Source organism: Haliaeetus leucocephalus, unplaced genomic scaffold, assembly GCF_000737465.1.
Source record: "Haliaeetus leucocephalus isolate CR32 unplaced genomic scaffold, Haliaeetus_leucocephalus-4.0 Scaffold273, whole genome shotgun sequence".
In the NCBI taxonomy this organism is placed as follows: domain Eukaryota; kingdom Metazoa; phylum Chordata; class Aves; order Accipitriformes; family Accipitridae; genus Haliaeetus; species Haliaeetus leucocephalus.
In genome coordinates this window covers 1830483-1858260 of record NW_010972709.1, presented here as the reverse complement: position 1 = coordinate 1858260, position 27778 = coordinate 1830483, and the positions used below count along the sequence as shown (strand labels likewise).

At 39.7% G+C, this 27778-nt stretch overlaps 1 protein-coding gene across 2 annotated transcripts; it reads right to left on the bottom strand.

The window, feature by feature from the left end:
• Window positions 1–105: 105 nt before the first annotated feature.
• DNAJC5 (DnaJ (Hsp40) homolog, subfamily C, member 5) lies at window positions 106–27778 on the bottom strand. 2 transcript variants are annotated; one of them, XM_010569477.1, is made up of 8 exons: window positions 27698–27778; window positions 27249–27372; window positions 19166–19240; window positions 12969–13036; window positions 7080–7216; window positions 3457–3670; window positions 1605–1776; window positions 106–842 (listed from the first exon to the last, which is right to left on the bottom strand). In XM_010569477.1, the coding sequence occupies exons 5-8, from the start codon at window positions 7184–7186 to the stop codon at window positions 739–741; spliced, it is 597 nt and encodes a 198-aa protein (XP_010567779.1). In that variant the 5' UTR covers window positions 7187–7216; window positions 12969–13036; window positions 19166–19240; window positions 27249–27372; window positions 27698–27778; the 3' UTR covers window positions 106–738. The 2 variants fall into 2 exon arrangements, with proteins under 2 accessions (XP_010567779.1, XP_010567780.1); XM_010569478.1 differs by lacking the exon at window positions 12969–13036 and having other exon boundaries at window positions 711–842.

Below are 27778 nucleotides of genomic sequence, written 5' to 3'. Positions count from 1 at the left end.
CAAACTACAGTTTGCGGCTATATTGTCACTGAAGATCGCCTTACACGTAAAGAGCTGTTCATCAATTTACTGTTCAAAGATTGGAAACTCTCCCTTTTTATTTTTCAAGGTAGATTTATTTAAGCTGAAAACCAGCATTAGAGAGAACTCCAGCTCTGTAGGACTGGCATTTTTTGGTTCTTGGCTTTGTAAACTTGCTTAGGTAACAACGCAGGAATAGAATGAGGAATAAAAGAATTGGTTTGTTGCACTCAAATGAAAATCATGGACTTTTAAAGGTCTTTGACAGCTCAGCTGTACGGAAGAATGGTGGCTTCTGTGAAACACCTTAAATCTCATTTTTAGGCCAGTACCACTGCTTAAAATGCAGAATGTCTCCATCACACTTATATTGTGACAACTCAATACATTACATCACAGACATTTAACATAACTCCATACATGCTATAAAAAAAAACAACAGGGAAAAAAAAAAAACACAAAGGAAACAAATAAGACCGTAGCTAAACTGCTTTAAATACTGCATGCTACAGCACTTCACGTATCATCAAGATACGACACTGAAAGGTGACAAAAGGCTGAAGGGATTACAAAATATTTTCGGCAGGTTGGAAAGCTGCCTTCTTACTGTGGCAGAATTATTCCCCCTCCCCATTCTCTACTTCTAATGTTCATGAATCTAGTGTTGAGTTGGCCATGTATTTTTTTAATCCATTCTAATTACAGTGTTTCCTTAACTTAATTAAATCCATCAGTGTGGTAGCTGGGGTGAGAGTCAGCTGTGAGCTGGGTTGTCTCTGTGGCTGATGCTGGCTGTATCACAATAGGTGCGTCTGAGGCCTCTGAAAAGCGAAGACAAAAGGCTTAGCACACTAAGGAAAAAAAACCAGCATTGTATGTTTTGGTAAGCATAAGTTACATCTCCCTACAACACTTTGATAACACAATTTTACACTCCACTAAGAGCATGATGTTAATTTACTGTTTTTCAGTCCACACACAATACCATTCAACTCAAATCTACATGTGGAACATTTTTATATTTCCTTCTTCACGTAAAAGCAGCTGATCCTTGCCCACCATTCAGCAATGCCTGTTAAAAACATGATCAGAGCATACACAAGGCTCTACAATTTTTTAAATGATTGGTTTAATTCTACAGGAATAGCATTATATCTTCATTAACAGTATTAGATATAGCTGCTAGGATAGCAGTCCCATTTCCTTTACATCTAACACAGTTAAAAAAGCCACCTTGACACCCCCCATCCTTTGGGGTAAAAGAGCCCCTTTCTATAATTGCACGTGTCTGGCTGGTATGTTACTCCAGTGATGTGGGAAAGAAGCTAAATGATCGTCATCACCATCAGCTCTGAAGGTGACCCCACCAAGTTCAACAAAGACCCTCCAGGAGTTTTCAGCAACCGTATCTCCGGTGTTGGCGTCACCCACGTAACTCGTGTCACAAGTATTCCCTCACCACCATCTACAATCCAAGACCTGTGCTGATCTCTACATAGCAAGCGCTGCTCCTCAACCAGCACACCAAGCACTCTGTCAGAGACTGACGGTTATTCCAGAAATCTCACAGGGTTTTTACCTACCCCTTTCATCTGACTGCAACTGTGCCTCCAAGTCCTCTGGAGAGACGTAGTATTCCTGCTCTTCACCCTCAGGAGGTTTAGGTTTACACTTCCCACAGCAACAATTACAGCAGCAGCACAGACAGCAACAGCAATAGCAGCCTGTGATGAGCCCACAGAACACAAACAAGGCCTGCAGAGGACAGAAGACAAAGAAATATTCATAACCTGTGCCTACCACACCATGATCACCGAGTTTGTGAGACTCAGATACAGGAACCAGAGACCAAAAATACAGCAATGTGGACACAGAACTTACTAGCTAGTTTTATACTTCATCACCAAGATATATTTAAAAATATGTGCAAAATATGGCTGCAGCTCCCAACATTTTATACTCAGGTGAATACTGCCAACCTGGTTTACTTGAAGAACTCCTACAATTTAGGTTTAAAGTGGACTATTCTGCTACCTCTGGAAGAAGATAGAGGCCTAAGAAGTGTATCTGTATTAAAATCCAGAGGTACAATAGTTTAGGACAGATTGTAGCATACATAAATAACCCTGGAAAAGATTTACGCTAGCTAGTTGATGCACAGGTCGCGATGTACCTACAGCAGGGACTTCGACCTACTCAGGTCGAAGGCATGGCTGCAAAGCTCACCATACCGAAGTTTGGGGTGCTGAGGTTAGATGCTACCAATACGCGAGCAAGGCAACTCAAAGCTAGTCAAGCCTGCCAGGTGCTTATCACGGTGACAATGGGCAAAATTAAAATCTTCATATAGGTCACTGCACAATTGTTTGAAAAAGTAATTTGAAAAATAGCAAACAAGCACTCTGATAAAACTATTCTCTTACTGCAGGGGAATCAAGAGGTGGAGATAATGCTGGCAAGGGGTAGAAAAATGAACCCATGAAACGAAATGCCAAGACTAGGAAAAGGTTTTAATCACCCATAAAGCACTGTGAACAACATCATGTCACTAAAGTAAGCTGGTGCAGTTATGATTTCATACTTCAGTTTCATAGTTACACTGTCTTTTACTTACTACTTTCTGTGCAAGCAGACTGCAATCACATGAACTCCGAAATGCAAAAGCCTGGACAATTTCAGTATGAGAAATGTGTAAATGTGCAACATACAGGGTTTTTGCACTTTTGAGTAAATGTGGTGATTTTAAAATGTGTTACTTAAAAAGACAGAAGCATATTCTGCTTAAAAATAGTTCAGTAAAATACAGCAATTCCTTGGTACTGATAGAAGACTCCTAGAAGGCATCTATACAATAATTGTTACGTCTACTGCATGCATGCAATACTTTTGAACAGCTTTTTGCATGCATTTGTGAGGAAACATGAGCTTGCAGTGTAATTCTGGTATACTGGTGATGCTCTTTCTGCTGCACGAGAAACAAGGATAGGCAAGTGAACAAATAACCTGCAGTCTCTCACATCAGAGAAGAGCTGAAGAAGTGACATTTGTTCAGGGAAGCCTCTGAGTAATTTTGTAAGCATACTTCTAAAGAGGATCTCCTGTGTTAGCTCAAGTTCACAGTCAGGACTTGTTCTGCAAAATCATTTAGCAGATACTACCAGAAAGAATACCCCCCCAGATCCTCCTCACTTTTAAATCCACTAGAAGGGTCCAAGATTCTCTTAGTAATATAAGTCTTGCTTATTAGGCCTGAATCACTGAAAGGTAACAGAAGAATAGTTCTGAACTAGAGATGGCAACACAGTAAGAGGTTAATTACCAGGTGTCAGAAATTCAGCAATTTCCAAAAGTAGAAACAAACACAATTATCAAATGAAGCTCTTCAAGGGTTTTAAATGCCAGTCCAGGATAACTTCTCTTTGCACTTTCATTTACCTTTGCCCACCAGCTGGATAGCACGAAGTACGTGTTCACATTTTCTTCACCAAACTGCTCTGCTACATACAGACCCAGAGAACCATACTTATCGTAAATGTTTCGCTTTGTGGCATCGGTCAATATTGCATGTGCATTATTGATCTCTTTAAATTTTTCTGCTGCCTCTGGGTTATCAGGGTTTTTATCGGGATGGTATTTCAATGCCAGTTTCCTGCAGAAAGAGAAAAGAGATCGTTATAGATTAAAAACTGCGATTTGGGTTCCTGGTTTTTGATATTTTATTTTTTTTCATTCCATAGCCTGTCACTCAAGGGAGACTTTCAAGTTCCAGTTGGTTTCCTTCATCTGTGATTCAACTTCACTGATGATTCTTCCTTAGATGATAACAAAAGGCTACAGCAGTGTCTAACTTAATTCACAGGATTGACTTCAGACTGTTAGATTTGGGCCTCAGAAATCCAATGGAAAAAAAGAGAAACATTGAAGGAAGGTAGTAGCCTTTTTTTACGCCTCGGCTCCAGCAATTTCCACCAGTAAGTTTTGCTCCTGCTAAAGCAAAGGCCAACCTAACAGAAAAAAGACACAGCACAAGTCTAAGATGTCGTACCGAACACTAAATAAAAGCAAGCTACCACAGCTAATCCGCAGCATCTAAACACAAAAATAGAACAGACAATCACTTGTGGTTAATTCACCAATTCCTGTGCAGGAACAAAGTACTTTTCAGTTCATGGCCTGCTAGAATAGAAAACACTTCAGAGTTTCGAGATACCAGGAAATCACAACGTACCTCCCCTAATCATGCTACATCTCTTACAGCTAAATGACAGCAGTTTACAGTCCCCAGAGGTCTTTGAGCATAGCACAAAAAAAATCAGATTAAGCATTGATAAATTTGCTAGTTCTGGCATGGCTCAGGCTATTTATAGAAATCAGTAGAAATAACTGGCCAACACCTCCTTATAAACAGAAAAAATGTGCTCACAAGTAGAAAAATGATACAGAATTGTATGCCACACCAAAAAAGGTACTTGTCCTCCTACAGAAAATTACCACAAAGTCCCATATTTGAGAAATACACTAGAAGCCTGCAGATGTTTACACATGTCAACTTTGCAGTGGGGAAATGTTTAGACAAACATAAAATAAAGATTTATGCAAGCACACATGTGGATGCGCATGTAAATATATCACAACATTCAAACAATAAATTGAGTGAGCACTTGAAACACTCAAACTGTGAATGATGCTGCTCGAGTAAATAACGTCCACAGCTGCCACTAATGCCGTAGCCTCAGTAAGGACTGAAAATTACAGTTTTTATAATTAGAGGGAAGGGCTTAGCTACTATTAGGCTGCAATAAATAAATATTTTTCATTTCCCCGTTTCCTACATGTACACAAACCCCATAGCCCACAGGCCAGCAAAAAATGTTCAAATGGAATGAAAACAAGAGGCGGTCAGTCCTCCTTTTGTAAAGGTGCAGCAGAGGAAACAAGATTAGATAAAGGTTCAGGTAAGTTTGAAGCAGCGACATGTCACCCTAGGATCTAGTTGGGTCATTTCTCCAAAGGAAAAACTGTTGCAGTTTTTCCCCCAAGAAAGTAAAATTATTTTCCAGTTGCTAAAGCTTGAAGATTACAGATTCAAACTTCCACTTAAAGGTTTTAGGAAGACACAGCTTATTTCTGAGAATCTGTGGAACCAGTTTATTCATCAACTTCACCATATAGTTGCCATCAGTATTAAGATGTAACTTTGAAAGGGAAAAAGTTATGGTAAAGTTTTAAAGACTAAAAGAAAACAACTTCGAAAAAGAGTATCCTCATGTAAAGATTACTACTGACCCCTAGTGTAATGTTAAATACATTGCCACTTGTCAAATAGCCTGCAAGACTGCAGCTCATGCTTAAGGTGAAGCAGCAATAGCTTTTAAGCAGATTTTGGGGGAATGTGGAAAGGGAAGATGTTACAGGACTTTTTTTTTGTTTTTATTTGGTCAGTATGAAGTCACTTCATGCATCTAACTCTATAACAAAAGAAATAAAGAAAAAAATCCTCTTTAAAATAGTAACTCCACAAGGAATAAGAAATTTTGAATGGATTTTTAGAAAAAAGTCATTGTTGATACTCAGTCTTCATCCTTATTTGCATCTTTAATCTATACCCCACTGTGCCAGAATTGGAAACTATGGACAAAAGGGCAGTACTGCACATCTGTGATCCCTGTAAGCCAGACACAAGGCTACGTGACATGAAGAATTTAACTCTGATCACACCGTCTTAAAACTCTGTTCAACTGTGGCAGGTTGACCCTGGCTCAATGCCAGGTGCCCACCAAAGCCGTTCTATCACTCCCCCCTCCTCAGCTGGACAGGGGAGAGAAGATATAACAAAGGGCTTGTGGGTTGAGATAAGGACAGGAGAGATCACTCACCAATTACCATCACAGGCAAAACAAACTCAACTTGGGGAAAATGAACTCAATTTATTACCAACCAACCAGAGTAGGGTAATGAGAAATAAAACCAAATCTCAGAACACCTTCCCTCCACCCCTCCCTTCTTCTCAGGCACAACTTCACTCCTGGATTCTCTACCTACCCCCCCAGCAGCGCAGGGGGACGGGGAATGGGGTTTACGGTCAGTTCGTCACACGTTATTTCTGCCGCTTCATCCTCCTCAGGGGCAGGACTCATCACGCTCTTCCCCTGCTCCAGCATGGGTTCCCTCCCATGGGAGACAGTCCTCCACAAACTTCTCCAACGTGGGTCCTTCCCACGGGCTGCAGTTCTTCACGAACTGCTCCAGCATGGGTCCCCCATGGGGTCACAAGTCCTGCCAGAAAACCTGCTCCATGGGCTCCTCTCTCTACAGATCCACAGGTCTTGCCAGGAGCCTGCTCCAGCGCAGGCTTCCCACGGGGTCACAGCCTCCTTTGGGCACCCACCTGCTCCGGCATGGGGTCCTCCCTGGGCTGCGGCTGGAGATCTGCTCCACCGTGGACCTCCATGGACTGCAGGGGGACAGCCTGCCTCACCATGGTCTTCACCACGGGCTGCAGGGGAATCTCTGCTCCGGCATCTGGAGCACCTCCTCCCCCTCCTTCTTCGCTGACCTTGGTGTCTGCAGGGTTGTTTCTCTTACATGTTCTCACTCCTCTCTCCGGCTGCCGTTTCTGTCTGTCCCGCAACTTTTTTTTCCTTCTTAATGTTACCACAGAGGCCTTACCACTATCACCGATTGGCTCAGCCTTGGCCGGCGGTGGGTCTGTCTTAGAGCCAGCTGGTATTGGCTCTGTCGGACACAGGGGCAGCTTCCAGCAGCTTCTTACAGAAGCCACCCCTGTAACGCCCCCGCTACCAAAACCTTGCCAATACATCAACTTTAGATAAAGGCCTTTCAGAATGATACTGCACATCTGAGAATTGAAGCGTAGGCATGCTTTCACACCAATTTTTGCAAGAAGCAACCATGTCTTCACTGGTTTTCTTACAAGTTTTTCTTGAAAAAGGTTTAAATAAATCAACTCGAGCCTATACATAAATAGGCAATCTGTTGAACACTTAATTAAAGCTATTTGTGCTATTGGGCAACAGGTGTAAAATGTGAACCTTTACCTGTATGACTTTTTGATGTCATCTGAAGTGGCATTCTTGTCCAACCCCAGCACGTGGTATAACGATTCTCCAGAGGTAGAGAGCGAACGTTGCCTCTGGTCTGCCATCTTGAACTAACCTGAAGAGAAAACTGGCCCCTGACAAAAAGAGATTAAGAAACACTTAAACAAAGAAGAACACAGACCTCATTAATCAAATCATCCTTAAAACCAGAGTTTGTGTGTGAAAATTAATCTTTTATAAGGATTAAATGTGCTTTGAAAAGAAAAGGCTCTTAAAATATGTGGAAGTTAAAAAGTTAAAAAACTCAGTGAATTATCAGCGAAAAACAAGTATTACATTTTCAGCACAACACCAGGCACCCTAGAATCACTACTGTATATACTCAACTCTTCTTTCCAAAAAAACAAAATCAACAGCTGAGGCATAGCTGTGTACTACATAACACATCCCTAAAGCTACTTCATCTTCTTTCTTAGTCTTATTTATTAGTGATAATACCTATAAAAACAACTCGACAACAGAGAGGTTGCTGTTACATTGAGGCTGCCTTTTTGGCCACACTTGCATAGGGGTAAGTGATTTCATTTGCATTTTCAATTGCAGACATTCTGTTACATTAAAAAACAAAAACAAAACAAAACAAAAACCCACCAACAAACCAAACCTCCACATACCTCCCAAAACCCCAGCCTCCCATCTTATCACTGACACCAGGTCAAGCAGAATCCTTTAGACAAAATCCAGTTTGACTAGGCCTGTGCATCCTACTACAAAAGAGGGAATGCCTGCCCGCTTAGAGAGGAGATCTCCCCTCTTGTAATTTAAAGCCGTGGATCAAACATTTAACATGTATTCTAGTTAAAATCATGGTACTTGAACATGGATTAACCTCCTGCTCCAAATTCAAACATGAAAGACCCTAGAGGTCTCTCCTGTGCCATGTCACAGACAGATACGGTTATGTCCTCTAACATCCTGAGGAGATTAGCATTTGCCATTCTTTAGCTGCAGAACTGCAGCAAGGATGAGCATTGAGGAGAAGACTATTGGCTATTTTTGGATTATGTCATTACAGTTAGCCTACACCAGATTATGTAGTCTTTGAAAAAGATATTTAAAGCACCAGACTTTTCTAATTTAACCCTTTGCCTTATATAACAAAGTTAGTAACTTCAGCTTTTAAAAGGCTACCTGAAAGAAATACTCTCAGACGTGACATCTTGCACTGCCTGGCTCTTGATATGACCTCATACCATTGATACGCTTCACAAAAAACACAGTTCTGTTTGTACCAACACACGGGTATCGTCATGCCTGTACAAGTGTGACTAGATGGCAAGGATGTGGATAGAGGCATTACAACTTTCTTGTTCATCCCGGAGCCTATTGTTAACTACTCTTCCGCATTTGGCCTCTGCAACTTTAGATTAGTTTAACACTGGGCACTATGTCCAGTTTCTTTGATTGGAATACACTGGCTAAACTAGCAAACTCTCATCTAATTTCCTTCAAGAAGTCTTTAGCAGCTCTGGTAAGTTTAATTAAGCTACCTAATAAGGAAGCTATAAATTATTATTAATAATAATTATAGGTCTAAATTCTAATGCTTTGGCTAAGAATTCAAAATACACCCCAAATCTGGACGGTGAGTATGTGGGTAGGGAGAGAATTATTATTTTTTTTTAAATTATAATGTTCAGCTACCAAAAGTTTTCTGTGTGAGAGGAAAATTATTGAGTGCTGCAAGACACAATACAAACAACTCATTTATTTGGGCACAATCTGATTCAGTGACAGGAATAAAAAAAAAAACATTTCAGGCAAGAAATCCCACATGCAGGAATACACCAGGCACAACCCTCTGGGACAGCCTCTTCCCATCTGCAGCTATGGGTCAACCTGGCCGCAGCCTCCCAGCCCCCTCCACCCAAGCGGTCCCAGCGCTGAGGTCAAAGACTGATGATCCTGACGTCTATCTGGTAATCTAGCTAATCGTACAGGCCTGCTCCAACCGCTGCCCTGGCTCCCCCGTGCAGCTTCTCCTGCTCTCCAACCACGACCATCACTGCTTCCCCGCAGCCCTCCCAGGATACCCTCCTGCAGCTCTATCACATCAGTCACTCATTAGCAGCATCCAGCTAAGGGGAGCGTGTCTATCACTATTGCTCTTTGCCAGGGACCTATGGGATTAATCTGAAGTCGGGGCGGGGAAAAAAAAAAAAATACATTCTGGTTGAGATTGTACATGTTAATTTAGCTCTTCCAAAGGCATTGCTTTAAACTGGAGCTTCGAGGACATTATGAACATTTGTGTTGTTTAAAGTCTGTAGCTCTATTTAGGCGTAACAAGCTTCCTTTAATATCAATCCAACATGTCCTTGGTGCACAGATGCTGCAGATCACAGGTATACGCTATGTTCTGCTTAATAAAATCTCCACTGTTAAATTAGGGCCAATTTGTTTAATAAAAATGAATTTAATTTGATCCAGGCGAGGTCTATCAGTCTGCAGGCTGCCTGTCAAGAATAAAGACAGGCATAGGAATAAAATTCCACACTGCTACAATCTTCAATCGCTTCAATCTGAACAGTTCAGGGTATCTGGAGTTTGGTGTGATGGGGTGTCTGTTTTTCAAAACTGGTATGAAATGGACACGCTGGCCTTGGCAGAAGAGTGGAGGACAATGTGGTAATGGGAATTCATCTGGGAAGCTTGTTATTTAAGGGAACAGAAGAGTATTATTACTAGGAACGCAACCTTTGGCTTTTCAAATATGAAACAGACAATAAAGGTGCAAGTTATTTAAGTTCAGAGTACTTCATAAACCAGGATATTATCTATCCTACTGTTTTTACAAGTGGCTCTAATTCGCCATAGTGAAAGCTGCTCTGTATTTTTAAAAAGTGTTGTATTCAGCAGCAACAAGCCATCTGCTACATATTCTAACCAAGCAGGATGCCCTGAAGAGGTTTCTGTCAGAAGGCTCTGAAGAAAGGTAATCCCCTGGATTAAACAGCACAGTTTTTAACCATCTGTGTACCAGAACATCCTGCATTAGTCAGCTTTACCAGAAAACGCAACTGTTTTCAGCATGACCAGGTAAGTATAATTGGTACCACCTTGCTCAAAAGGCTTAGATTAAATCTGAAAGGTTATATGGAAGCCAGCCTTAACATTTTAAATATACCAACAGTAAACTGAACCTTAGAAAGACTGATTTTCTTTTTAGCTTCCCAAAAGAATCCTATCAAGTTTCACGGAACTGGTGGGACCTTAAGTTTCTGCCAGGTCTGTTGACCCTTTCCTAAGTTGTATTTAGCTCATTAAAATGGCAAACTATTATTATAGCCAAGAAAAATTAATAGTTCTCTGCCAGTTTAGGGAATTAAATACTCACAGAACATCCCAATGAATGCCAGCACCAAAAAGGGCGACAACAGATCAGGTGGCCAGAAGCAGTGAGGGAGGACTAAAACTTCATCTGACCCCACCACAAGATGCTGCAAAGAATTTAACTGGAAAGGGGCAGTGAGGGGGGATCAATTTTTCCAAGAAAACATGCTTAGCTGTGGGGCAGGATGGAGGGTGGAGGTTACTGACACTGCTTGCACAAGAAGCAGATGCTTGTAACAACATGGGATCGCAGGAGTCAGATCCCTGCTAGAAAGAACCGCCTTGCACCAGTAAAGGGATGGACAGCTAATTCGATGGCCAGTATCAACAATATTTCAGTGTCATTAGCATCTGGAAGCAGGCTAACAGCAGTACTTTTCATTTCACTTCAAGGCTGAAGCATTAAGTATTTATTCATGAACAAACTTCTGGAAACTGTAAAGTACCAAGTTGCCTAAAATATCACTTTTCACATTTCCAATTAATTCTGTACATTTTCCCATGTAAGTCACAAAGGCACAGCTGCTCACTTGGATTTCCTCACTGTAGGAAAGACTGCTTTTGAAAGGAGTTGTGGCTGTTCAGCTCCACTGATAAAAATCAGAAGGGGCAAAGGAAACCAAACAATGTTAACATTAAAAACACTACTGCAGCAGGACATTGGGGTACAATCTTCACCAGAATTTTAATTTTCTTAATATCTGCATAGTCCTAAGTTTAAGTTACTAAAAAAGAAAAAAAGTTATAAAAAAATCACATCCTGAACACATCTGCCAGTGCACAGACCTTTAAATACATGCTGTTCACAACAACTTTAGTGAAGTGTCTATCTTCAATGTAGGGAATCTGGCTGTCAACAGTTGTTCCAAAAAGTGAAATCCCACTGTAACGGCCAAAATCCACCACCTCCTGACATGGTAAATGATACTTACCCACTAGACAAAGGATAATGGAAGGTCATTAACCTTAATTGATACTCTCTATCCAAATTGCAACAAGTTTGGTTGAAACCAGAAGAACAAAACAGCTTCCCAGTCTTTCCATATGTTGCCAGTAACACAGAATAGAGAAATCCCCAAAAGGGACAAATAGGAAAGAGGAGGAATGAGAAAGACAAGCTCAAAGCCGTTCTGGAAGTGCTGGACAGGAAAAGAGGTAGGCTGCTCTCCTAGCACAGCCCAACACCCCTGAGGTACCAACCCGGCAAGTGTCTTTAATACAAACTATCTGTAACATTGTCAAGCCCTCTGCAATGACAGTTTAAAGAGCATATTAGCAGATGATTAAAGAGCCTAGCTTGGAAACGATGTTTTGCCAGCTCTTACAAAAATTACGTCTAGTTGATGCTTTATTGTACAACTTTAGGAAGCACTAGAGTATTTTAGGAAAGATTTGTATTCCACAAAGCATTTCTGGTTACTGACTACATGGTAAAACATAATGTCAGCTAAATTTAAGACTACTAGCCTTTCAAAGATTTCCAGTGCAGAAGGTTAACTACAGGTGTTAATCTTAAACTAGATTATTCTATCTCAACCAGTGTTTACTAGTAAGTCTAAATAAAAACACCAAGCCAGAAAATGCCTTAGTAAATATTGATTTATCACAAAAACAGAATAGCACCACTGGCCTCTGCATCCTGTCCATCTGTCCCAGATTCATTTAGAGTTGTTCTCACAATCTGGTATTTTTCTAGGGTGACAAAAATCATTTTTAAAGGGGAGAGGAGTGAAATATATACAAGTGTCGTGGTTTAACCCCAGCCAGCAACTAAGCACCACACAGCTGCTCACTCACTGCCCCCCCACCCCCACCCCCAGTAGGATGGGGGAGAAAATCAGGAAAAGAAGTAAAACTCATGGGTTGAGATAAGAACGGTTTAATAGAACAGGAAAGAAGAAACTAATAACACTAGTAAAATGATAACAGTAATAATAAAAGGATTGGAATGTACAAACGATGCACAGTGCAATTGCTCACCGCCTGCCGATCGACACCCAGTTAGTCCCTGAGCGGCGATCCCCCCACCACCACTCCCCCCAGTTTATACACTAGACATGGTGTCCCACGGTATGGAATACCCCGTTGGCCACTTCGGGTCAGCTGCCCTGGCTGTGTCCTGTGCCAACTTCTTGTGTCCCTCCAGCCTTCTTGCTGGCTGGGCAGGAGAAGCTGCAAAATCCTTGACTTAGTCTAAACACTACTTAGCAACAACTGAAAACATCAGTGTTATCAACATTCTTCTTATACTGAACTCAAAACATAGCACTGTACCAGCTACGAGGAAGACAATCAACTCTATCCCAGCTGAAACCAGGACAACAAGAATGTATTATCAGGAAAAATATGAGGCGTTTTAAGCTTGGCTTCATGAAGTATTAGAGATTTCTATAAGAAACTTTGAACTTTGTTTCCTCGGCTTTATTTTGCATTTAAATGAGTGGATTATTTTTTTTTTTTTCACCACAAGAAATCAAAAAATACAGTACTTACCTGGTATCTAGTTTGAATATTCTAAGGTAAGTGGTAACAGCCTCCACACACCTCTAAAACTGAATCTCCTAAAGACAAAACAAAAGCAAATCAGTTGTTCACTAACTCATACGTTGATGGCTCATTGCAAAGTTGTCATCCCATTATTTTATTATGACAATCCTTCATAATATGCTAAAGGCAAGATGGAAGTGAAATAACAGAAATATAACCTTCTATACTTACAGAGAATTTTCACTTAAAGCAGGTAAGTATTGAAGCCACTAGGAATGGGGAGGCATGCTACAGTCTGGGTGTGTTTAATAGGCACACACTTTCCTACAACACAGTCAGCTGGCATCAGAGAATACATTTTAAAGGCTGCATTTAAGTATTTCCATTATGCTTTCACTCAAACACTGCCTTGATGTGAAAGTCCAGAATAAACAGAAGTGGGTCTACTGTCCAAAATATTTTATACTAGAGTAAGTTGCCACAATGTAAATATTTATCTTTAGAATTGATTAGCTGTCAAAGTAAGTTAGCAAATATTTTAAAGTATAGATTCAAGGGCTCTGTGCTTTTATCTGTAGCTTCAGCCTCTTTTCCCAAACCTTTTACCATGTGAAAGGCACACACCTACCTAAAATAAAGATACCAGTCGTACAGAAACTCTAATAACCATTACCTATTTAAGACTTCGGACTTTTTCAGCTTAGGCATTTGTGAAATATCTGTACTTAAAACAAGAGAAGTGTGTTTTTCATATCTTGATAATCTGTAATGTTGTTAGAGAGAAACTGCTAAAGAAGCTTAGCTAATTCAGCGGACCACAAGCTCCGGCACACGAGCAGCAGGCGCGCAGCCTGTTCTACCACCCTGCAAGGCTGCAGCCGAGCACAGGCATGGGGCAAGGTGAACCACAGCAGAGCAAGACTTCACAACAGCCCAGAGATGTTTAGTGGCATTCAGATGCCAGACGCCTTCGTGACAAATAAATGTACATTTATTAAAAATGTCAATAGAAAAACAGTATTGTCTGTACAGCACTTTTCTTCACAAGTTAACAGCACTGCCAATAAGATGAAGACATGCAACCACATGGAGAAGCTGATGTCTATGCCATTTCGAATGCCACTCTACCTGGCATCAACATTGGTTCCTGTGCTTAAGCTATAGAGCAATACCAGCTCATTTTGCCAGGACAAATTTCCATCAAGAAACCCACTGTTTTATCCTATGCACATTCCCTCATCCTGAAGCAGATTACCCAAAGAAGAAACAAGTCTCCCTTCAGTGTACAAGGAGGAAGAGAACCTGAGATGACGCAGCAACACAAATCCCTTCTTTCAGTGGTCAAGGCAAAGTTAGACAGATTGCTGTGGATCACCGATCACATGAAAATAGGAGAATGAATGGGCAAGAGGAGCCTAGGAAATGCTAGATGATGCTATCGAAAAATTTAGGGAAAAATCACTGCAACAGATTAAAATATCTTTTCCAATTAAGCAGGTATAGGATACATGAAATCCATGTCCTTAATCACAAAGTAACTTATGTGTTAGATTACCAAGCAATAAACTTAATGAGTGGAACTTTGGAGCAACTTTTACCCGGCAAGTCATCGCTTAATCATCATCCAAACCCTTTCAACAGTTTCCAAAGAACAAGCTCTGAATGCACTTGAGAAATAAACTCCCCATTCAATTAAAAAGTATGCCTTTCACAAACTTGGAAGGTTTTGGTGTGGCAAAGAGAGATGTTGGGAATACACCCCGTAAGCTGTTGGCATTACTGACCACAGAATTTGTTTTATGCAATCTGTAAGAAGCTGCTTGATCTTAGCAGCATATCCATAAATAAGTAAGAATGAATCAACCACCAAGAAAATAATCAGCCTACTGTTGATGGATCTATTTAGTTCATTCAATAGATACCACCAAAAGACTTTTCCTGAAAAATGAAAGGCAGGGAGTGCACAAGCTACAGCCAGAATTTAAACTTTCCCACTCAGACAGAGCGTGTGCAATATTAAAGGCTAGGCTACCTCTCGGATGCAAAATGTCCTATTTCGTGAAGCTATAAAACCTTCCAGGTTCCCTGCCCACCACTTCCTTCATTACAAAGTAATCAACAACAGAACATTTTTAAAGCAATCTTTAGAAAGCTGCGGATAGTTAACGGGGTTAGCAACCAGAATTATGGCCCAGGCTCTTAGGATATCGGGGACTAGAACAGACATATTCAGATGGACAAGTCCACCAGTTTTGCCTGTGGTCACTGTAAATCTTCTCTTTCAATCTCAGATGCACAGTAATTTTTTTTTCCTAAATCAGCTCTCCCTTCATACCTAAATGAAGACCATCTTTAAATTTACCACTAATTCTGTTTCAGACAGCAACCTAAGCTTCAGAAATGTTGACAGTCAAACTGAAAAACAGCCACGGTATGCTCAATTTATGGATGTACACAGCTGGAAATTTGAGAGTGAAACAGGAGAAGAAAGCAAGTCCAAATGTACTTTGGAGATTTGATTATACTTGCTTGCCTTTGACAAAAAGGGCTATCCTGCTAAAGTCAGCATTTGGCATATAATGAAGTAAATGAAAATACAAGGATGTGCAGACAGAAGCTTCAAATAGTTAAAATACAAGATTCCAGCCCAGACCTTGTCAAAATTCCATCAGAAGAAAAGCCTTTATTTTTTACACCATACATATATAATACCCAGCCATGTATAGAACTCAGAATATATAGAAAAGTATTTTTATCTTAATATGGATGCAAGCAGCAATATTTTCTTTAGTTACTCTCAGCTATGCCACTACAAAGTTTCATTAACAGCAGAAAGCCTGATTTACAGCTGGAAATAACCAAACAAGACCAAAATAAATTCCAAAGAAAACTACTACTTATAAAAATCTAAGTACATGAGAAACTCGCGGCAGCTATTCCGCATCACCCCTTCTTCACAGCATTCTCCTGTGCATGCTCCCTCCCAGCACAGTAGCCATCCGCAGCACGCCTTTCTGGGGTTTTGCTTGCTTGGTTTCTGTTGCAACTGGCAATTCTAATTTAGTGACTCAGGAATGTTTTGATCTACCCATCCAATCTCATTATTCAACAGGCCAGATCCACTGACCCAGAGCTCTACATAATACCCTGCTTGTAATTACTTGTAAATATCTCCCCTCCTTATTACATGATATTCACAATACAAACAAAAGGAGAGAAAATGAAAGGACAGATGCCGGAAAACAAACGGAAGCATTTAAAAAAATCAAGATTAATGGATGTTACCCGGTTTCAAAAACCACAAAAACTCAAAGAAAAAGTCTGGGGAAGGGAATAAGCAATTGTTTGAGAGGCAGAGAATCCATATGTAAGTATGAAAATCAGAAGACAAGATTAAAGAATGATGAAGATAACAAAAGCAAGCAAAGCTACATGAATGCAAACTAAATTCAGCAACACATTAAAATTGTGATAAGTTTTGTAACACGAATGAAGAAATACACTTAGGAAGTTTGCCTGTTCTTCCAACCATTTTGCGCATACCAAAACCAGCTCTTTTAGCCTCAGTTGTCCTGCAAATTTGGATCCACTTTATCTAATATTGTATTTTCCCCATATACTGTGACCATAAATAGTGCTCAGCACCTTTTCTTCCTCTAACCAAGAGATATATACTACCTTTTCCTTACAGAAATCAGACATGTTCTCAGATCTATTCTTTTTGATAAAAAGCGCATCGTTTCTTCTGTCTACCCTAACGTCTTCTGACAGGTGCAGGAGAACCATTTTTATTTAACAGTTCTACTAACAGAATTGTCATCATCCTGCTCCGTATGCTGCTAACAAAAAGAGATAAGTATCTTTAGGATACCTTGCTTCATAATCCATCCCCATCATGTACATGAACTATATCATAGTTGCAAAGTATTTAAAGAAATAATGCTGCAATTAAGGTGTATAAAATAAAAATTTAAAAAAAAAAAAAAAAATCAATAGACAAACCAGAAACTCCAAAGTCTTATTTTCACAGCCTTACTTGCTCACACCACTTGCAAAATGAATCAGTATTGGAAAAATCATGTGAAAAGGCTGAAGGTAAAGGAAACTGGCTAATAAGTGCACTCAGAAGACTATTACTATTTTAAAGTACTCTTCATCAACATTCCCCTAGCTGTCTTGAAATACTAATTTTTAACCTATTAATTGAAGCACTAACATTTACTATTTCATTAAAGCATCCAAGAGTGAATGTTTTGGTGTTGCTTATATTTTTTTCTATCATAGCACAAAAGCCTTTTAGCTAAGTTTTGCTATTTGGTTTCTAGCTTTTTGATAAAGGTCACATGAGAAATTTCATATCCATAAAACCATTCTGTTTTAACATATAAACCCTGATGGAAAGGTAACCTAGTATCCAGGGAATTAATTCGACTGTATACATCTTTCTCCCAGAAAAAAAGAACCTTACTACGGCCAAATTCATTTGCCTTGGGAACAGAAGACAGGTCTCTAACAGTGGAAGACTGCTGAAGTCTTCATTAAATTCTCTTGAGTTTTTTAAAAAAGCAGAAACACAGAGCTTTTACATAAATGAAATCTGGGACCACACAACTCCTCTGCTAAATTCAAGTCTAAATTGATCTAACATGCATCATTAAGACTGAAACAGAGGTTACACTGAAACTTGTGACAAACTTAACTACAGTGGTACAAGTGTTGTTTCTCTAATAAGCTTAGCAGATTAAAATTTAGCCATTTAAGTCTGATTCACCAACCTGTTATAAAGACTTGTGACCTTGTACCCTATACAAGAGTAAGATTCAAACCTAGCAAAGGTTTTCCATATTGGGGGCACAGGGGGGGAGAAATGTAAAGTATTAGAGTCACATTTTCTATCCTCTCTCCTCAACTAGAAGAACTACTCTCTAAAACCCTGGGGGTTTTAGTGGATTCTCTACTTAGGATTTCATTGCTCCTATTTAATTCTTCAGCAAAATTAAATTATTGTTTATGGCATTACAGTAGTTCGTATGGCAGAGTGCATGTGTTACAAACTGCATATGGCTATAAAAAAAACCCTACATCTGCTTACTCAGCTATTTAAAAATTTATGAAAAAACAGTAGTTCTGTTTGCTTGCCTCATTATTACTCTTAATTTTTTCTCTACATAAATCTATGTGGTGTTTGAATCACTGTAACTACTCATAGCATGCAAACTCACTAGAACAAATCAGAAAACCCACAACATTCACTACTGTGATACTGATGTCACTCCTTTCTTCTAGGGAAGAAATATTTTAAACTTCTTGTAAAGCATCAATGCAGAGGTACAGCTCTATTTGGATGGGAGCCCAAACGGGTGGGCTATACTTGATAAACTGTATCAATACAAATAAAATCATATTGCTAATGATTTGCCAATTGTCATGGTTTAACCCCAGTCAGCAACTAAGCACCATGCAGCCGCTTGCTCACTCCCCCCCAACCCAGTGGGATGGGGGAGAAAACTAGGAAAAAAGTAAAACTCGTGGGTTGAGATAAAGACAATTTATTAGGACAGAAAGGAAGAAGAAAAAAACAACAACAACAACAACAATAATAATAAAAGGATTGGAATATACAAAGCAAGTGATGCAGAATGCAATTGCTCACCACTTGCCAACCAATGCCCAGTTAGTTCCCCTGCTCCTTCCAGCCACCACTCCCCCCAGTTTATATACTGGGCATGACATCACATGGTATGGAATACCCGTTGGCCACTTTGGGACAGCTGTCCTGGCTGTGTCCCCTCCCAACTTCTTGTGCCCCTCCAGCCTTCTTGCTGGCTGGGCACAAGAAGCTGCAAAATCTTTGACTTTAGACTAAACACTACTTAGCAACAACTGAAAATGTGTTACCAACTTTATTCTCATACTGAACCCAAAACATAACACTGTACCAGCTACTAGAAAGAAAATTAACTCTATCCCAGCCAAAACCAGGACACCAATATAGTCAAAGCATTAAACCTTTAAAAATATAGAAAAAGTCTTGGAACAAACAAATGGGTTTATTCACATAAAAATGGGATTTATACTATTATGTCACACTTGTAGGTAAGACAACTAAAGGCTTTTAAACAGGAATAAAAGAAAAAATGCCTATTGTCTCATGTGACAAAGGTTCAGCAAACTAGATCAATTGTCAAAATGTGATCACCAACCTCTCAACAGCCTGCTCCAAAGGCTTCGCCACTTTCGGTAGGTTAGGATGCGTCTTCTGTTGCATGAAGCAGTAACTGTACAATAAACATACAGGAAAGCAAAACAACTTTAGCAACAGGTTAAGGAGACAATGCTGGTCTAAGCAGTAGCTTTTTACAGCACAGGCAGTTTTTGTTCCCCCTTTTTGACCAGGCAAAATGAGGTTACAGAGTACATCTAGAAAAGCCATATAAGCAGTCCAAGAGGCAAAAGAAATGATGCAATGACCTTCCCAGACATGAACACATCTTTCAAATTACAAATTGGTCGGCAAAGGGAAAGAAAAAGAGATTTATCAGAAATTAATCTGGAAGGGCAGGGCAGGGGAAGATTACCCTCTGCACTCATCTGCAATAGCAGGAGATGGAGGGAAAAAAGTTCCTATCTTCTTTTGCTATCAATTGTGGAGGCAGATGAAAAGGTAAATAAGGATCTTCCCCTTCCTCAACATTTAAATAATGTAAAAGTATGGTTTTACAAACTGTGAAATAATTTTGGTCTACATTTTGCAACTAATTTATTATTGGAATTGCTTTGTTGTCAAATAAACACTCTTGGCAGTTTCAATCATGAACAGTTTTTACTAATGATTTTTAGATCAATAGTTTATTTTAATGGGTAAAAAAGCAAAAATTAAGACCAGGCTGTACCAACAGCAGAAGGTAATTCACATATCTTCAACCTGATCTAAAATGATCAGGTCTGGTGTTTCCCTTTGAGAAACTTTACCTGTTTTCAGGTTATTGATCTCTGCCATTCGTTTCTTTAATAGTTATCTCTTCCCCCACCAAGAACACAAATCTTTCTTTTAAAAAGTTATGAATAAAGAAGCAAAATAAGCAGAACTGAACAGCAGAATTTATAAAGCCAAGTTTCCAGAAACAACCACCCACCAAGCCACCTAGCTCAGGAAAAGAAAAGCTAAAATGCCTTTATACAACCACTGGGAATCCAACGTAATTGTCTCTGTAACATCAGAGCCTTTCTTTCTACTTGACAGCGTAATTAGTTTTTAGTAATCTACCAAATTACAAGATTATTATTTTAGTAATCTACAATCTAAAAATTAATCTTATTTATTTAATAATACAGGCAGAAAAGAAACTTTTTTCCCCAATTTACTTTTACCTCATGTATCTGATCAGGTCTTCCCAGCCGAAAAAGATGCATAATTATTCAAGCAACACTTGCATCCACTCAGTTAAGCTGTGAAGGCTTTAGTTCCAAAGACTTTTGTCTTTTGCAAAGTTTAAAAATTAAGCATATCTAAAAATCCTTTCTTCTCTTAATTGCTTAACTGTATTTCCCCAGGTTTTGTGGGGCATGGGGAGGAGACTTCACTATTTCACTTCCTCACAGAAACTGACAAAGAAAAGAACATTTTAATTTCCTCCCATAAAAAAAACAGAGAACATGGGCTTCTAACATACATTCAAAGACTTCTTTATTAGATCATAAAGAAAAAAAGGCAAAACCAGCACAACAGATCCGTCTCTTTTCAGATGAGATTGAATACTAATAAGAAATGTTAAAAACAAAACAAAACAAAAACCCCCAAAACAAAAACAAAACCAAACCACCACTCATTTTCCTTTCCTAATCACAAGGCTGCATCCAACACCACAAGCTTCAGCCGGAAAAGCCACCACAGCAGTCAAAGTTAAGAAGAGCTGTATTGGTGATCAACCACTGTGCTAAGTAGTCATGCCTAGTAAGGACATCCATACGCCAATAAATATGAGTTTTAATAACATCCTGTTCTACTGAAGAGGTACTGGCTGACATAACCTTCTGATGCAGATCTGGCAATCGAGCAATTTGCTGGTACAGCTTCACGTTAAGGCGCTCCAAGCCATGACAACAGCTCAGGAATCCAAGTCAGCAGAGCTACAGCAACTTCCAGTGACAGGTCCTTGGTGTAAACACACCGATTGTCACCATTCCCTGTTAGTCAAACATCACAAACACAATAGGAAGTCGCTCCTGCAGCTGAGAAAAATATGCCAGGACAGAGCAATCGGTGTTGTAAAAGATGTTTTAAGGTTGAAAATAACATTTTTGACAACTTTCAAAACCACCCCCAAAACCACTGCTTTCAAGAAACTACAGATTAAAATTAGAATCACACCAATAACATTTTTTAAATTGCATGCTCTTTTCCACCCTAGGATCACCAGACTCTTTGCATGAACCGAAGTGCTGGGAACAAGCTGCAATACTGACATGAGTACTACCTGCCACCAAACTGCACCATCCAGTTAAGCTTTGAAAAAAACCAAACCAAGACGTCACCAGGAATAACAGTCCCCTGATGACAAACAGGGCACAGGCTGTAGGATAAAAACCCTCTGATCACTGTGAGGGAGTGAGCACAAACCCAAGCAGACCAAGCCCCCCAGGCAGACCATCTCCAGGCCCCCAAGTAAACCTCTGCCCCAAACAAAACTTGTCAACTGCCAGAGAAACCACAAATTGCTTTTTCGACAGCCAGCCTCATCTGAGGTAAGGATGACACTCCCACAGCAATTGCAAGACCTGACGGCGTACCCTACCATTCTGCAAGTCAGAACTATCCTTGCACAAACACAGAGCAGTAGAATAGACACGACAAAACTGCAGGTGAAATGGCAAGTCCTAAATACAGATTTGCTGAACTAATTGATACAAACAACAAAAAAAATGTATATGTGTTTTGGACATGCAAGACACTTCAGTCATCTTCATACAACACTTTCCTCCTCACTGGATAGTGTCAGACGTTACAGAAAACAGTTTAAAAGGCATGAAGAGATGAGTTCCATATCCGCCCCATTCAGATCCCCAGCACATGGACATTTAGAAGCGGAAGAGCAGTTAAGACTTAGGATTTTCACAATAAAATCTGAACTGACCAGCACAGCTTGTATCACTCAAACTTTAACTTATCGTTTTGACAGGAAAATGCAATAAAATGCCTTTTCTTTTGAAGGCTGGGCAAATGCTGGAGGGGCATGCCTTCAATGCAAGTATTTTTGTTTTATTCTTAGGTCAATTAAAAGAGAGCCCAGGTCCAGAGGTAAACACAGAGTAAAACACAGCAGAAGGCACCATTTATTCCCTAGCGATCCAAAAGTTTTCACAGCACTGAAGAAAGTCACTATGAACGCACCACTAATTTAACTACATTCTTATAATACGCCCAGAATATACTAACCAGTGTACAACCCATATATGTAAGTCAGTCTGGTTTGTGAGGTGCTCAGGACTAAGACTTTGTACATTGTCTCCACCCAGCTCATTTGGCTAGAAATATCCAAACAAATCACAGGGTTGGATTAAAAGTGGTTTTAATTTAAACCGACATTTTCTTACAGGAGATAAACTCTTTGGTATTTTCTAACTATACACTGTGGTTTCACCAACAAAAAGATTTATTTTATACTACTCCTACAGAAACCATACTGATGTTTATTTCCAGTGTTCTCTCACTTTGCATACTTTCTGCAATCTGTGTGATGAAGTATGTCCTCAGTTCTGCCATTCAGTCTGGCAACAGTATTTTGTGGCTGCTTAAAAAAAAAAAAAAAAAAGCCAGCCCATAATTTAGAAATAATAAGGCAACTGAGAATGGTATTTGTCCTACTGATTTTCCCACTAACTCACCAATGATTAACAAGAAAAGACACAGCTTGAATTTCAGACGGTAGACTTAGTTTGCAAACCTGGCACTTAAGGAAAAAATATGTTCTAGACTTTAATTGTAACTGAGTTTTCTAACATTATAATTGGGATAAGAAATAGAACATCAAATGCATATAGATTTTAAAAACTAAGTTTTCAGACTGGAATTACACTTCAGAGGACTTACAACAAAAAGGCCACTATTATACTGATGCATAAGTTAATCACTGCCATTCCCAACATACATGCCGTTTAGTTTCAGTGTAAAGTATAGAATTACCACATTTGGTCTTTTTTCCACCTAAAGTACTAACTGAGAACAAAGCCAGAAAACCGTATAGTTTTTGTGACCGTGATGCTTTTATTCCTCCCTCTGATCTTAATTAACACCAGAGCATGACACACATCTCTTCAGTCTGCCTGTATACATGGCCTGTGTACATGACATGATGCCGTCAATGCAGTGTTAAGCCAGTGTTACTCTTACACATACTCCCCAACCAAGAGTATGCCTTCCTGAAGATCCTTAAGAGGAACAGAATTAGTTGCAAAACAGCACCTTTCCTCATTTAGGGTTATTTTTAAACAATATTTATACATCTACATATTTAAACAGCCTCAAAACAGCAAGGAAAGACAAATTAAAAGTCATCATAGAAAGATAACTTTTAACATGCAAGAGGGACTAACTGGGCTTTATATAGAAGATGTCAAGAGAATGAGTCACAGGAAGAAACGTGGTTTTAAGATAAGATGCAGGAAACCGGGGCAAGGGGTCACACATTATAGGACAACTACAGAAGATGCTGGGTTTTCATTACCCAATATATATTTCTTTTCAGGACCAGTAATGAAAAATAAAGTCATGTTGATTGTTGGCCCTGTTATCCAAACCACTTAGTGAAATAGTGAGGTACGCTTGGGAAATTATAACTATGCACCTTCCAAACACCTTTTGATTAACTCTGTTTCCCTGTTTTCCTAAGTTAATTGTGAATAGCAAATGGTGTGCCAAAGCAATTCTTAAAAGTGCAACAAGAATGAAGTAAGCAAGTGTGGAAATCGGGAACTTTGTAGGAAAAGAAAGAAAGAGACAGTTATTAAGGAAGATAAATATTTTCACTAATTACCACACAGGCAAAATGTTTCTGTTCAATATGCACTTACTTCACTCTGTGATAAAAACAGTCTACTCAAAGCAAGAACGTTAGTTCCCAACATTAATGTTAGAGCCTTCAAAAGAATGTCAGACTTACTAGTGTTTTGTCAAACCAAACCACAACGATGATAAAATAAATTTTCTAAGGAAAAGACATGGTTCATATCCTATTTTTCTTTCACCACTCAGACCAGAATAACTCCTCGAGACACACATCAGAATCGTACACATGCAGAGAAGCAGCATCCCTGTGCAACAGAGCTTGTTAGTTAGCAGATGGAAAATATTCCTAACCTGGAACTTAAATCAATTTGCCGCTCTGAACAGTAACTGAATCCATTTTTTTAACTCAATTTAGAACAGGAAATATGTCTGGTTATAGCTTCTGAGAAACAGCTCACCTCAGATTTCAATGGAGGCACCGAACAATTTTGTGTTCCCTTCCCTCCTCCTCAAGAAGCAGCAGGCGAGGAGATGCCAGCAGAGTGCTGGGAAGAGCAGAGGATCTAGGAGCGGCAAAAGCTAAACCACGCAGGCAAGAAGAAAAGAAACAGGCACCTGCTCCCACCGAGGTCCCACCAAGCACGCTGAACCACCTCACCCTCTTCCAGAGCTCGCACTATGTGGCAAGGTCCCCTGCCCGAAACGTAACGTAGATCAAGTCAGTTGAGGCGTTATCAGATCAGTCCAACTGTTTCAGATCAAAGCAGTTATCAGTCTGACCTGGAACTGTATCAGAATAACGCCACTCCCTGATGGACCTGAATTAGAGCAGAACTTAAAAAAGAAAGCACTGCTTCAATTCCCTGTGCAGATACTAGGTGGTTTCACAGGGATCCCGTATGCCCTTTGTAAAAGCACATGAACACTCATTAATTTTATTCCCCTTCTACCTGCTGTTATCACAACGTCACGTGTCTCCCAAAGACACACTGCCATGCTCCAGTATCCAAACAAGGATCTTAACACGTCCCATTTTGTCCGCTGATCCCCCTTCTCGTACTTCCAAATATCAGAAGCAGGACCGCCAACTTTCATACTGACCTTGTAAATACAGAGATGTAAAGAAATATTAAGACTTTCTTAACATATTTTTAATTAAAAAAAAAAAATCCCTTAATTGCTTACCATCAAGTAACACTAGATGCAACCTGAAATTATAAATCTCTCACTTAGTGCAATCTAGTCTTGGTAGAATAAATTTCCTGTACCTGGCATGTTCTAGATTACTGCAGACATTGTCACTAGTAACTGCCCATGAAAACGTTTGGAGTTAGGCTCCCAAGTCCCCCTCCTCTCTACAAACAGCTTTAAACCTAATTATGTTTTTACAGTGAGCGTCCCTAAATCCTCCTGCCATGAGAAGCAGATTCATAAGGAAAATTCTTCAATGACTGACCCAGGCTAGGCAAAGGCCTGCATTACACACCATGCACTGGAACTGTGACAAAATTACAAACTATTTCTGAGCACAAATAAAATTGCTAAGATATTACCATCACAGTAACAGAAAATCCTGTTAAGACATAAAATACGTAGTGACAGATGGAAGGGAAAAGAACATTTTCATTTGAAATACAGCCAAAAATTTAGAGACACAAAAGGGGAGAAGCAAACGGAAAACTTGTGCAAGCTTCTGCTTTATGTAACTGCATATTTGGCTATTGTAATGACATCAGTAAACTTTGGACTCTTCCTGTCTGCACTGCAAAATACTATCAACGTATAGGTCCTATACAGTCACTTTATCTACAGATTGTCCTGTAAAAGCCACAAACATTCCAGAATCCCTACTGCTGCCACCTAACACAACTTTAGTAAGACACAGATGAAACCGCGTAAGGATTGTGAAGTCCCACGTGACAAAAGCAAAAGCAGGATGGTGTACGCCAGTGTTCCTAGAGCAAGCAGTTAAAATACGATTCTTGACAGATAGATAAATATATATTCTTGGAGGGAAGAGAAAACTCAGAAGGCAGGCAGGGAGAAGCTGGAGGTGCTGGCTCGATCTCTGGTTTGTGCTCTTCTATCAACTTCTCCCTGCTGGTATTAGATACTGCCCATCATTGCAATCAAATCTACAGAACTATTTACTTGTATCATTCATCTGTCAGAAGCCATCAGACCATCGCAAAAATACCAGTTAATGAAAGTACACTTATCTCATGTCACAAAAAAAAAAAAAAGTTCAGTAGCAGTGCTTTGATAAGAGGTAACTAAATGCCCCTAGGTTTTTGTTTGCTCAACCATTCACCCAAAGTTTAGATCACAGTACTTAAGTATATTGAAAAAAAAACCAACCAACCCCAACACAACAATCTTTCATCGAAAAACTGTATTCTCGTTACAAAATCCTTGAGCAGATTATGAAAGAGGAGATAGCAGCTGCTAATTTAAGTTAACTTGGGCCTAGAAGAATCGTTCTGTTTGCGTGGGAGCTACCATACCACTGCGCACCACATGCCTGCAGTTTTCTATCAATGTGTGCACGAGAGGATGAAAAACTTGTACCCGGAAGAAAAACGTACTGAAATTTTACAGTTGGCCCTACAATGTGCTGGCACTGAAAGCGTTTCAGCATTACTGAAGAAGGCAGAAAAGGACTTTAAAAAGGCACATTTTAGTGCAATGCAGATACAAGGTAAGTGCAATTAGGAGAAGTTGCCAGGACATAAGAAATTTCAACATATGCTAAAGCAATCTTATTCACGTTTTCCCAAGAAAAACCTACACATCAACAATACCCTAAAAAAACCACAATTTAACACCAACCATTACTATTTTCTAGCTATTCTATGCACACACAAAAAATTGTTACTTTTTTGGTAGCTATTATCACTTCATTAAAAATACTTAAACAATGTTTCAAGGAATGTTTGCTCTGGAATGCAGTTCTTTTGTATCAGTTTACACTGCCTGAAATAGAAAACAAAGTGCCTCCAAAGCTAAAACACGTACTTTCTAACAATTGTGCTTTGTACGTTTTTATTGATTAAGAAAATACTTTAACTGAACTTCTAAGTAAATCTTAAGATATAGCACCATTCAAACTCCTGTCTTTCAAGATTAAAAGCAGTCACTGGGTAATCAACCAGCATCAACACATAGTAGCTGACATAGTAACAAAACTATAAGAATAAAAAATACATTAAAATAATGCTGAGAATTCACAAAGGGCTGGAGAGATTATAAGTGTTGGCAACCCGCTGACAGCATACACTGACCCGGTGCACCAAGATCACTCCTCAACTTCCTTTTTATCATGCAGTTCTTTCCTTTTGCAAATGTCCAGTCAGTCACCAAAACATCCTGAATGTGTGGAAGAACTTTGATGGCCAGGACAGGTAGCTAGAGAGTTAAATATGCAAAAAATATTACATGGACACTTCTAAACCAATATTGCTTAATTCAAATTACTTCCATTACTGAAGCACAAGGATTTTTCATGTTAAAAAAAAAAAAAAAAAAAGTGCTACACTTCACTTTGATCCTCAGCATTACCCATGTTCCTCATCCCTCTGCATTTTGCCATGACCCATCTGTCTGACAGCACAGGTGGCCACACAACTATTTCCTGAGACCGCGGACTGGCCCACTGCAGCCCTCTGTGCCATCTGCTTACAAGTTGGGGGTCACCTCACAGAAACCAAGCAACTCGCCAAACTGCACACACCCGCTCCTTGAAAACATCTTTTCCTCAGACTAGTGGAGAGCGACCGAAGAGCCACGTCTTCCCAGGCAGAGGCAATCCCTC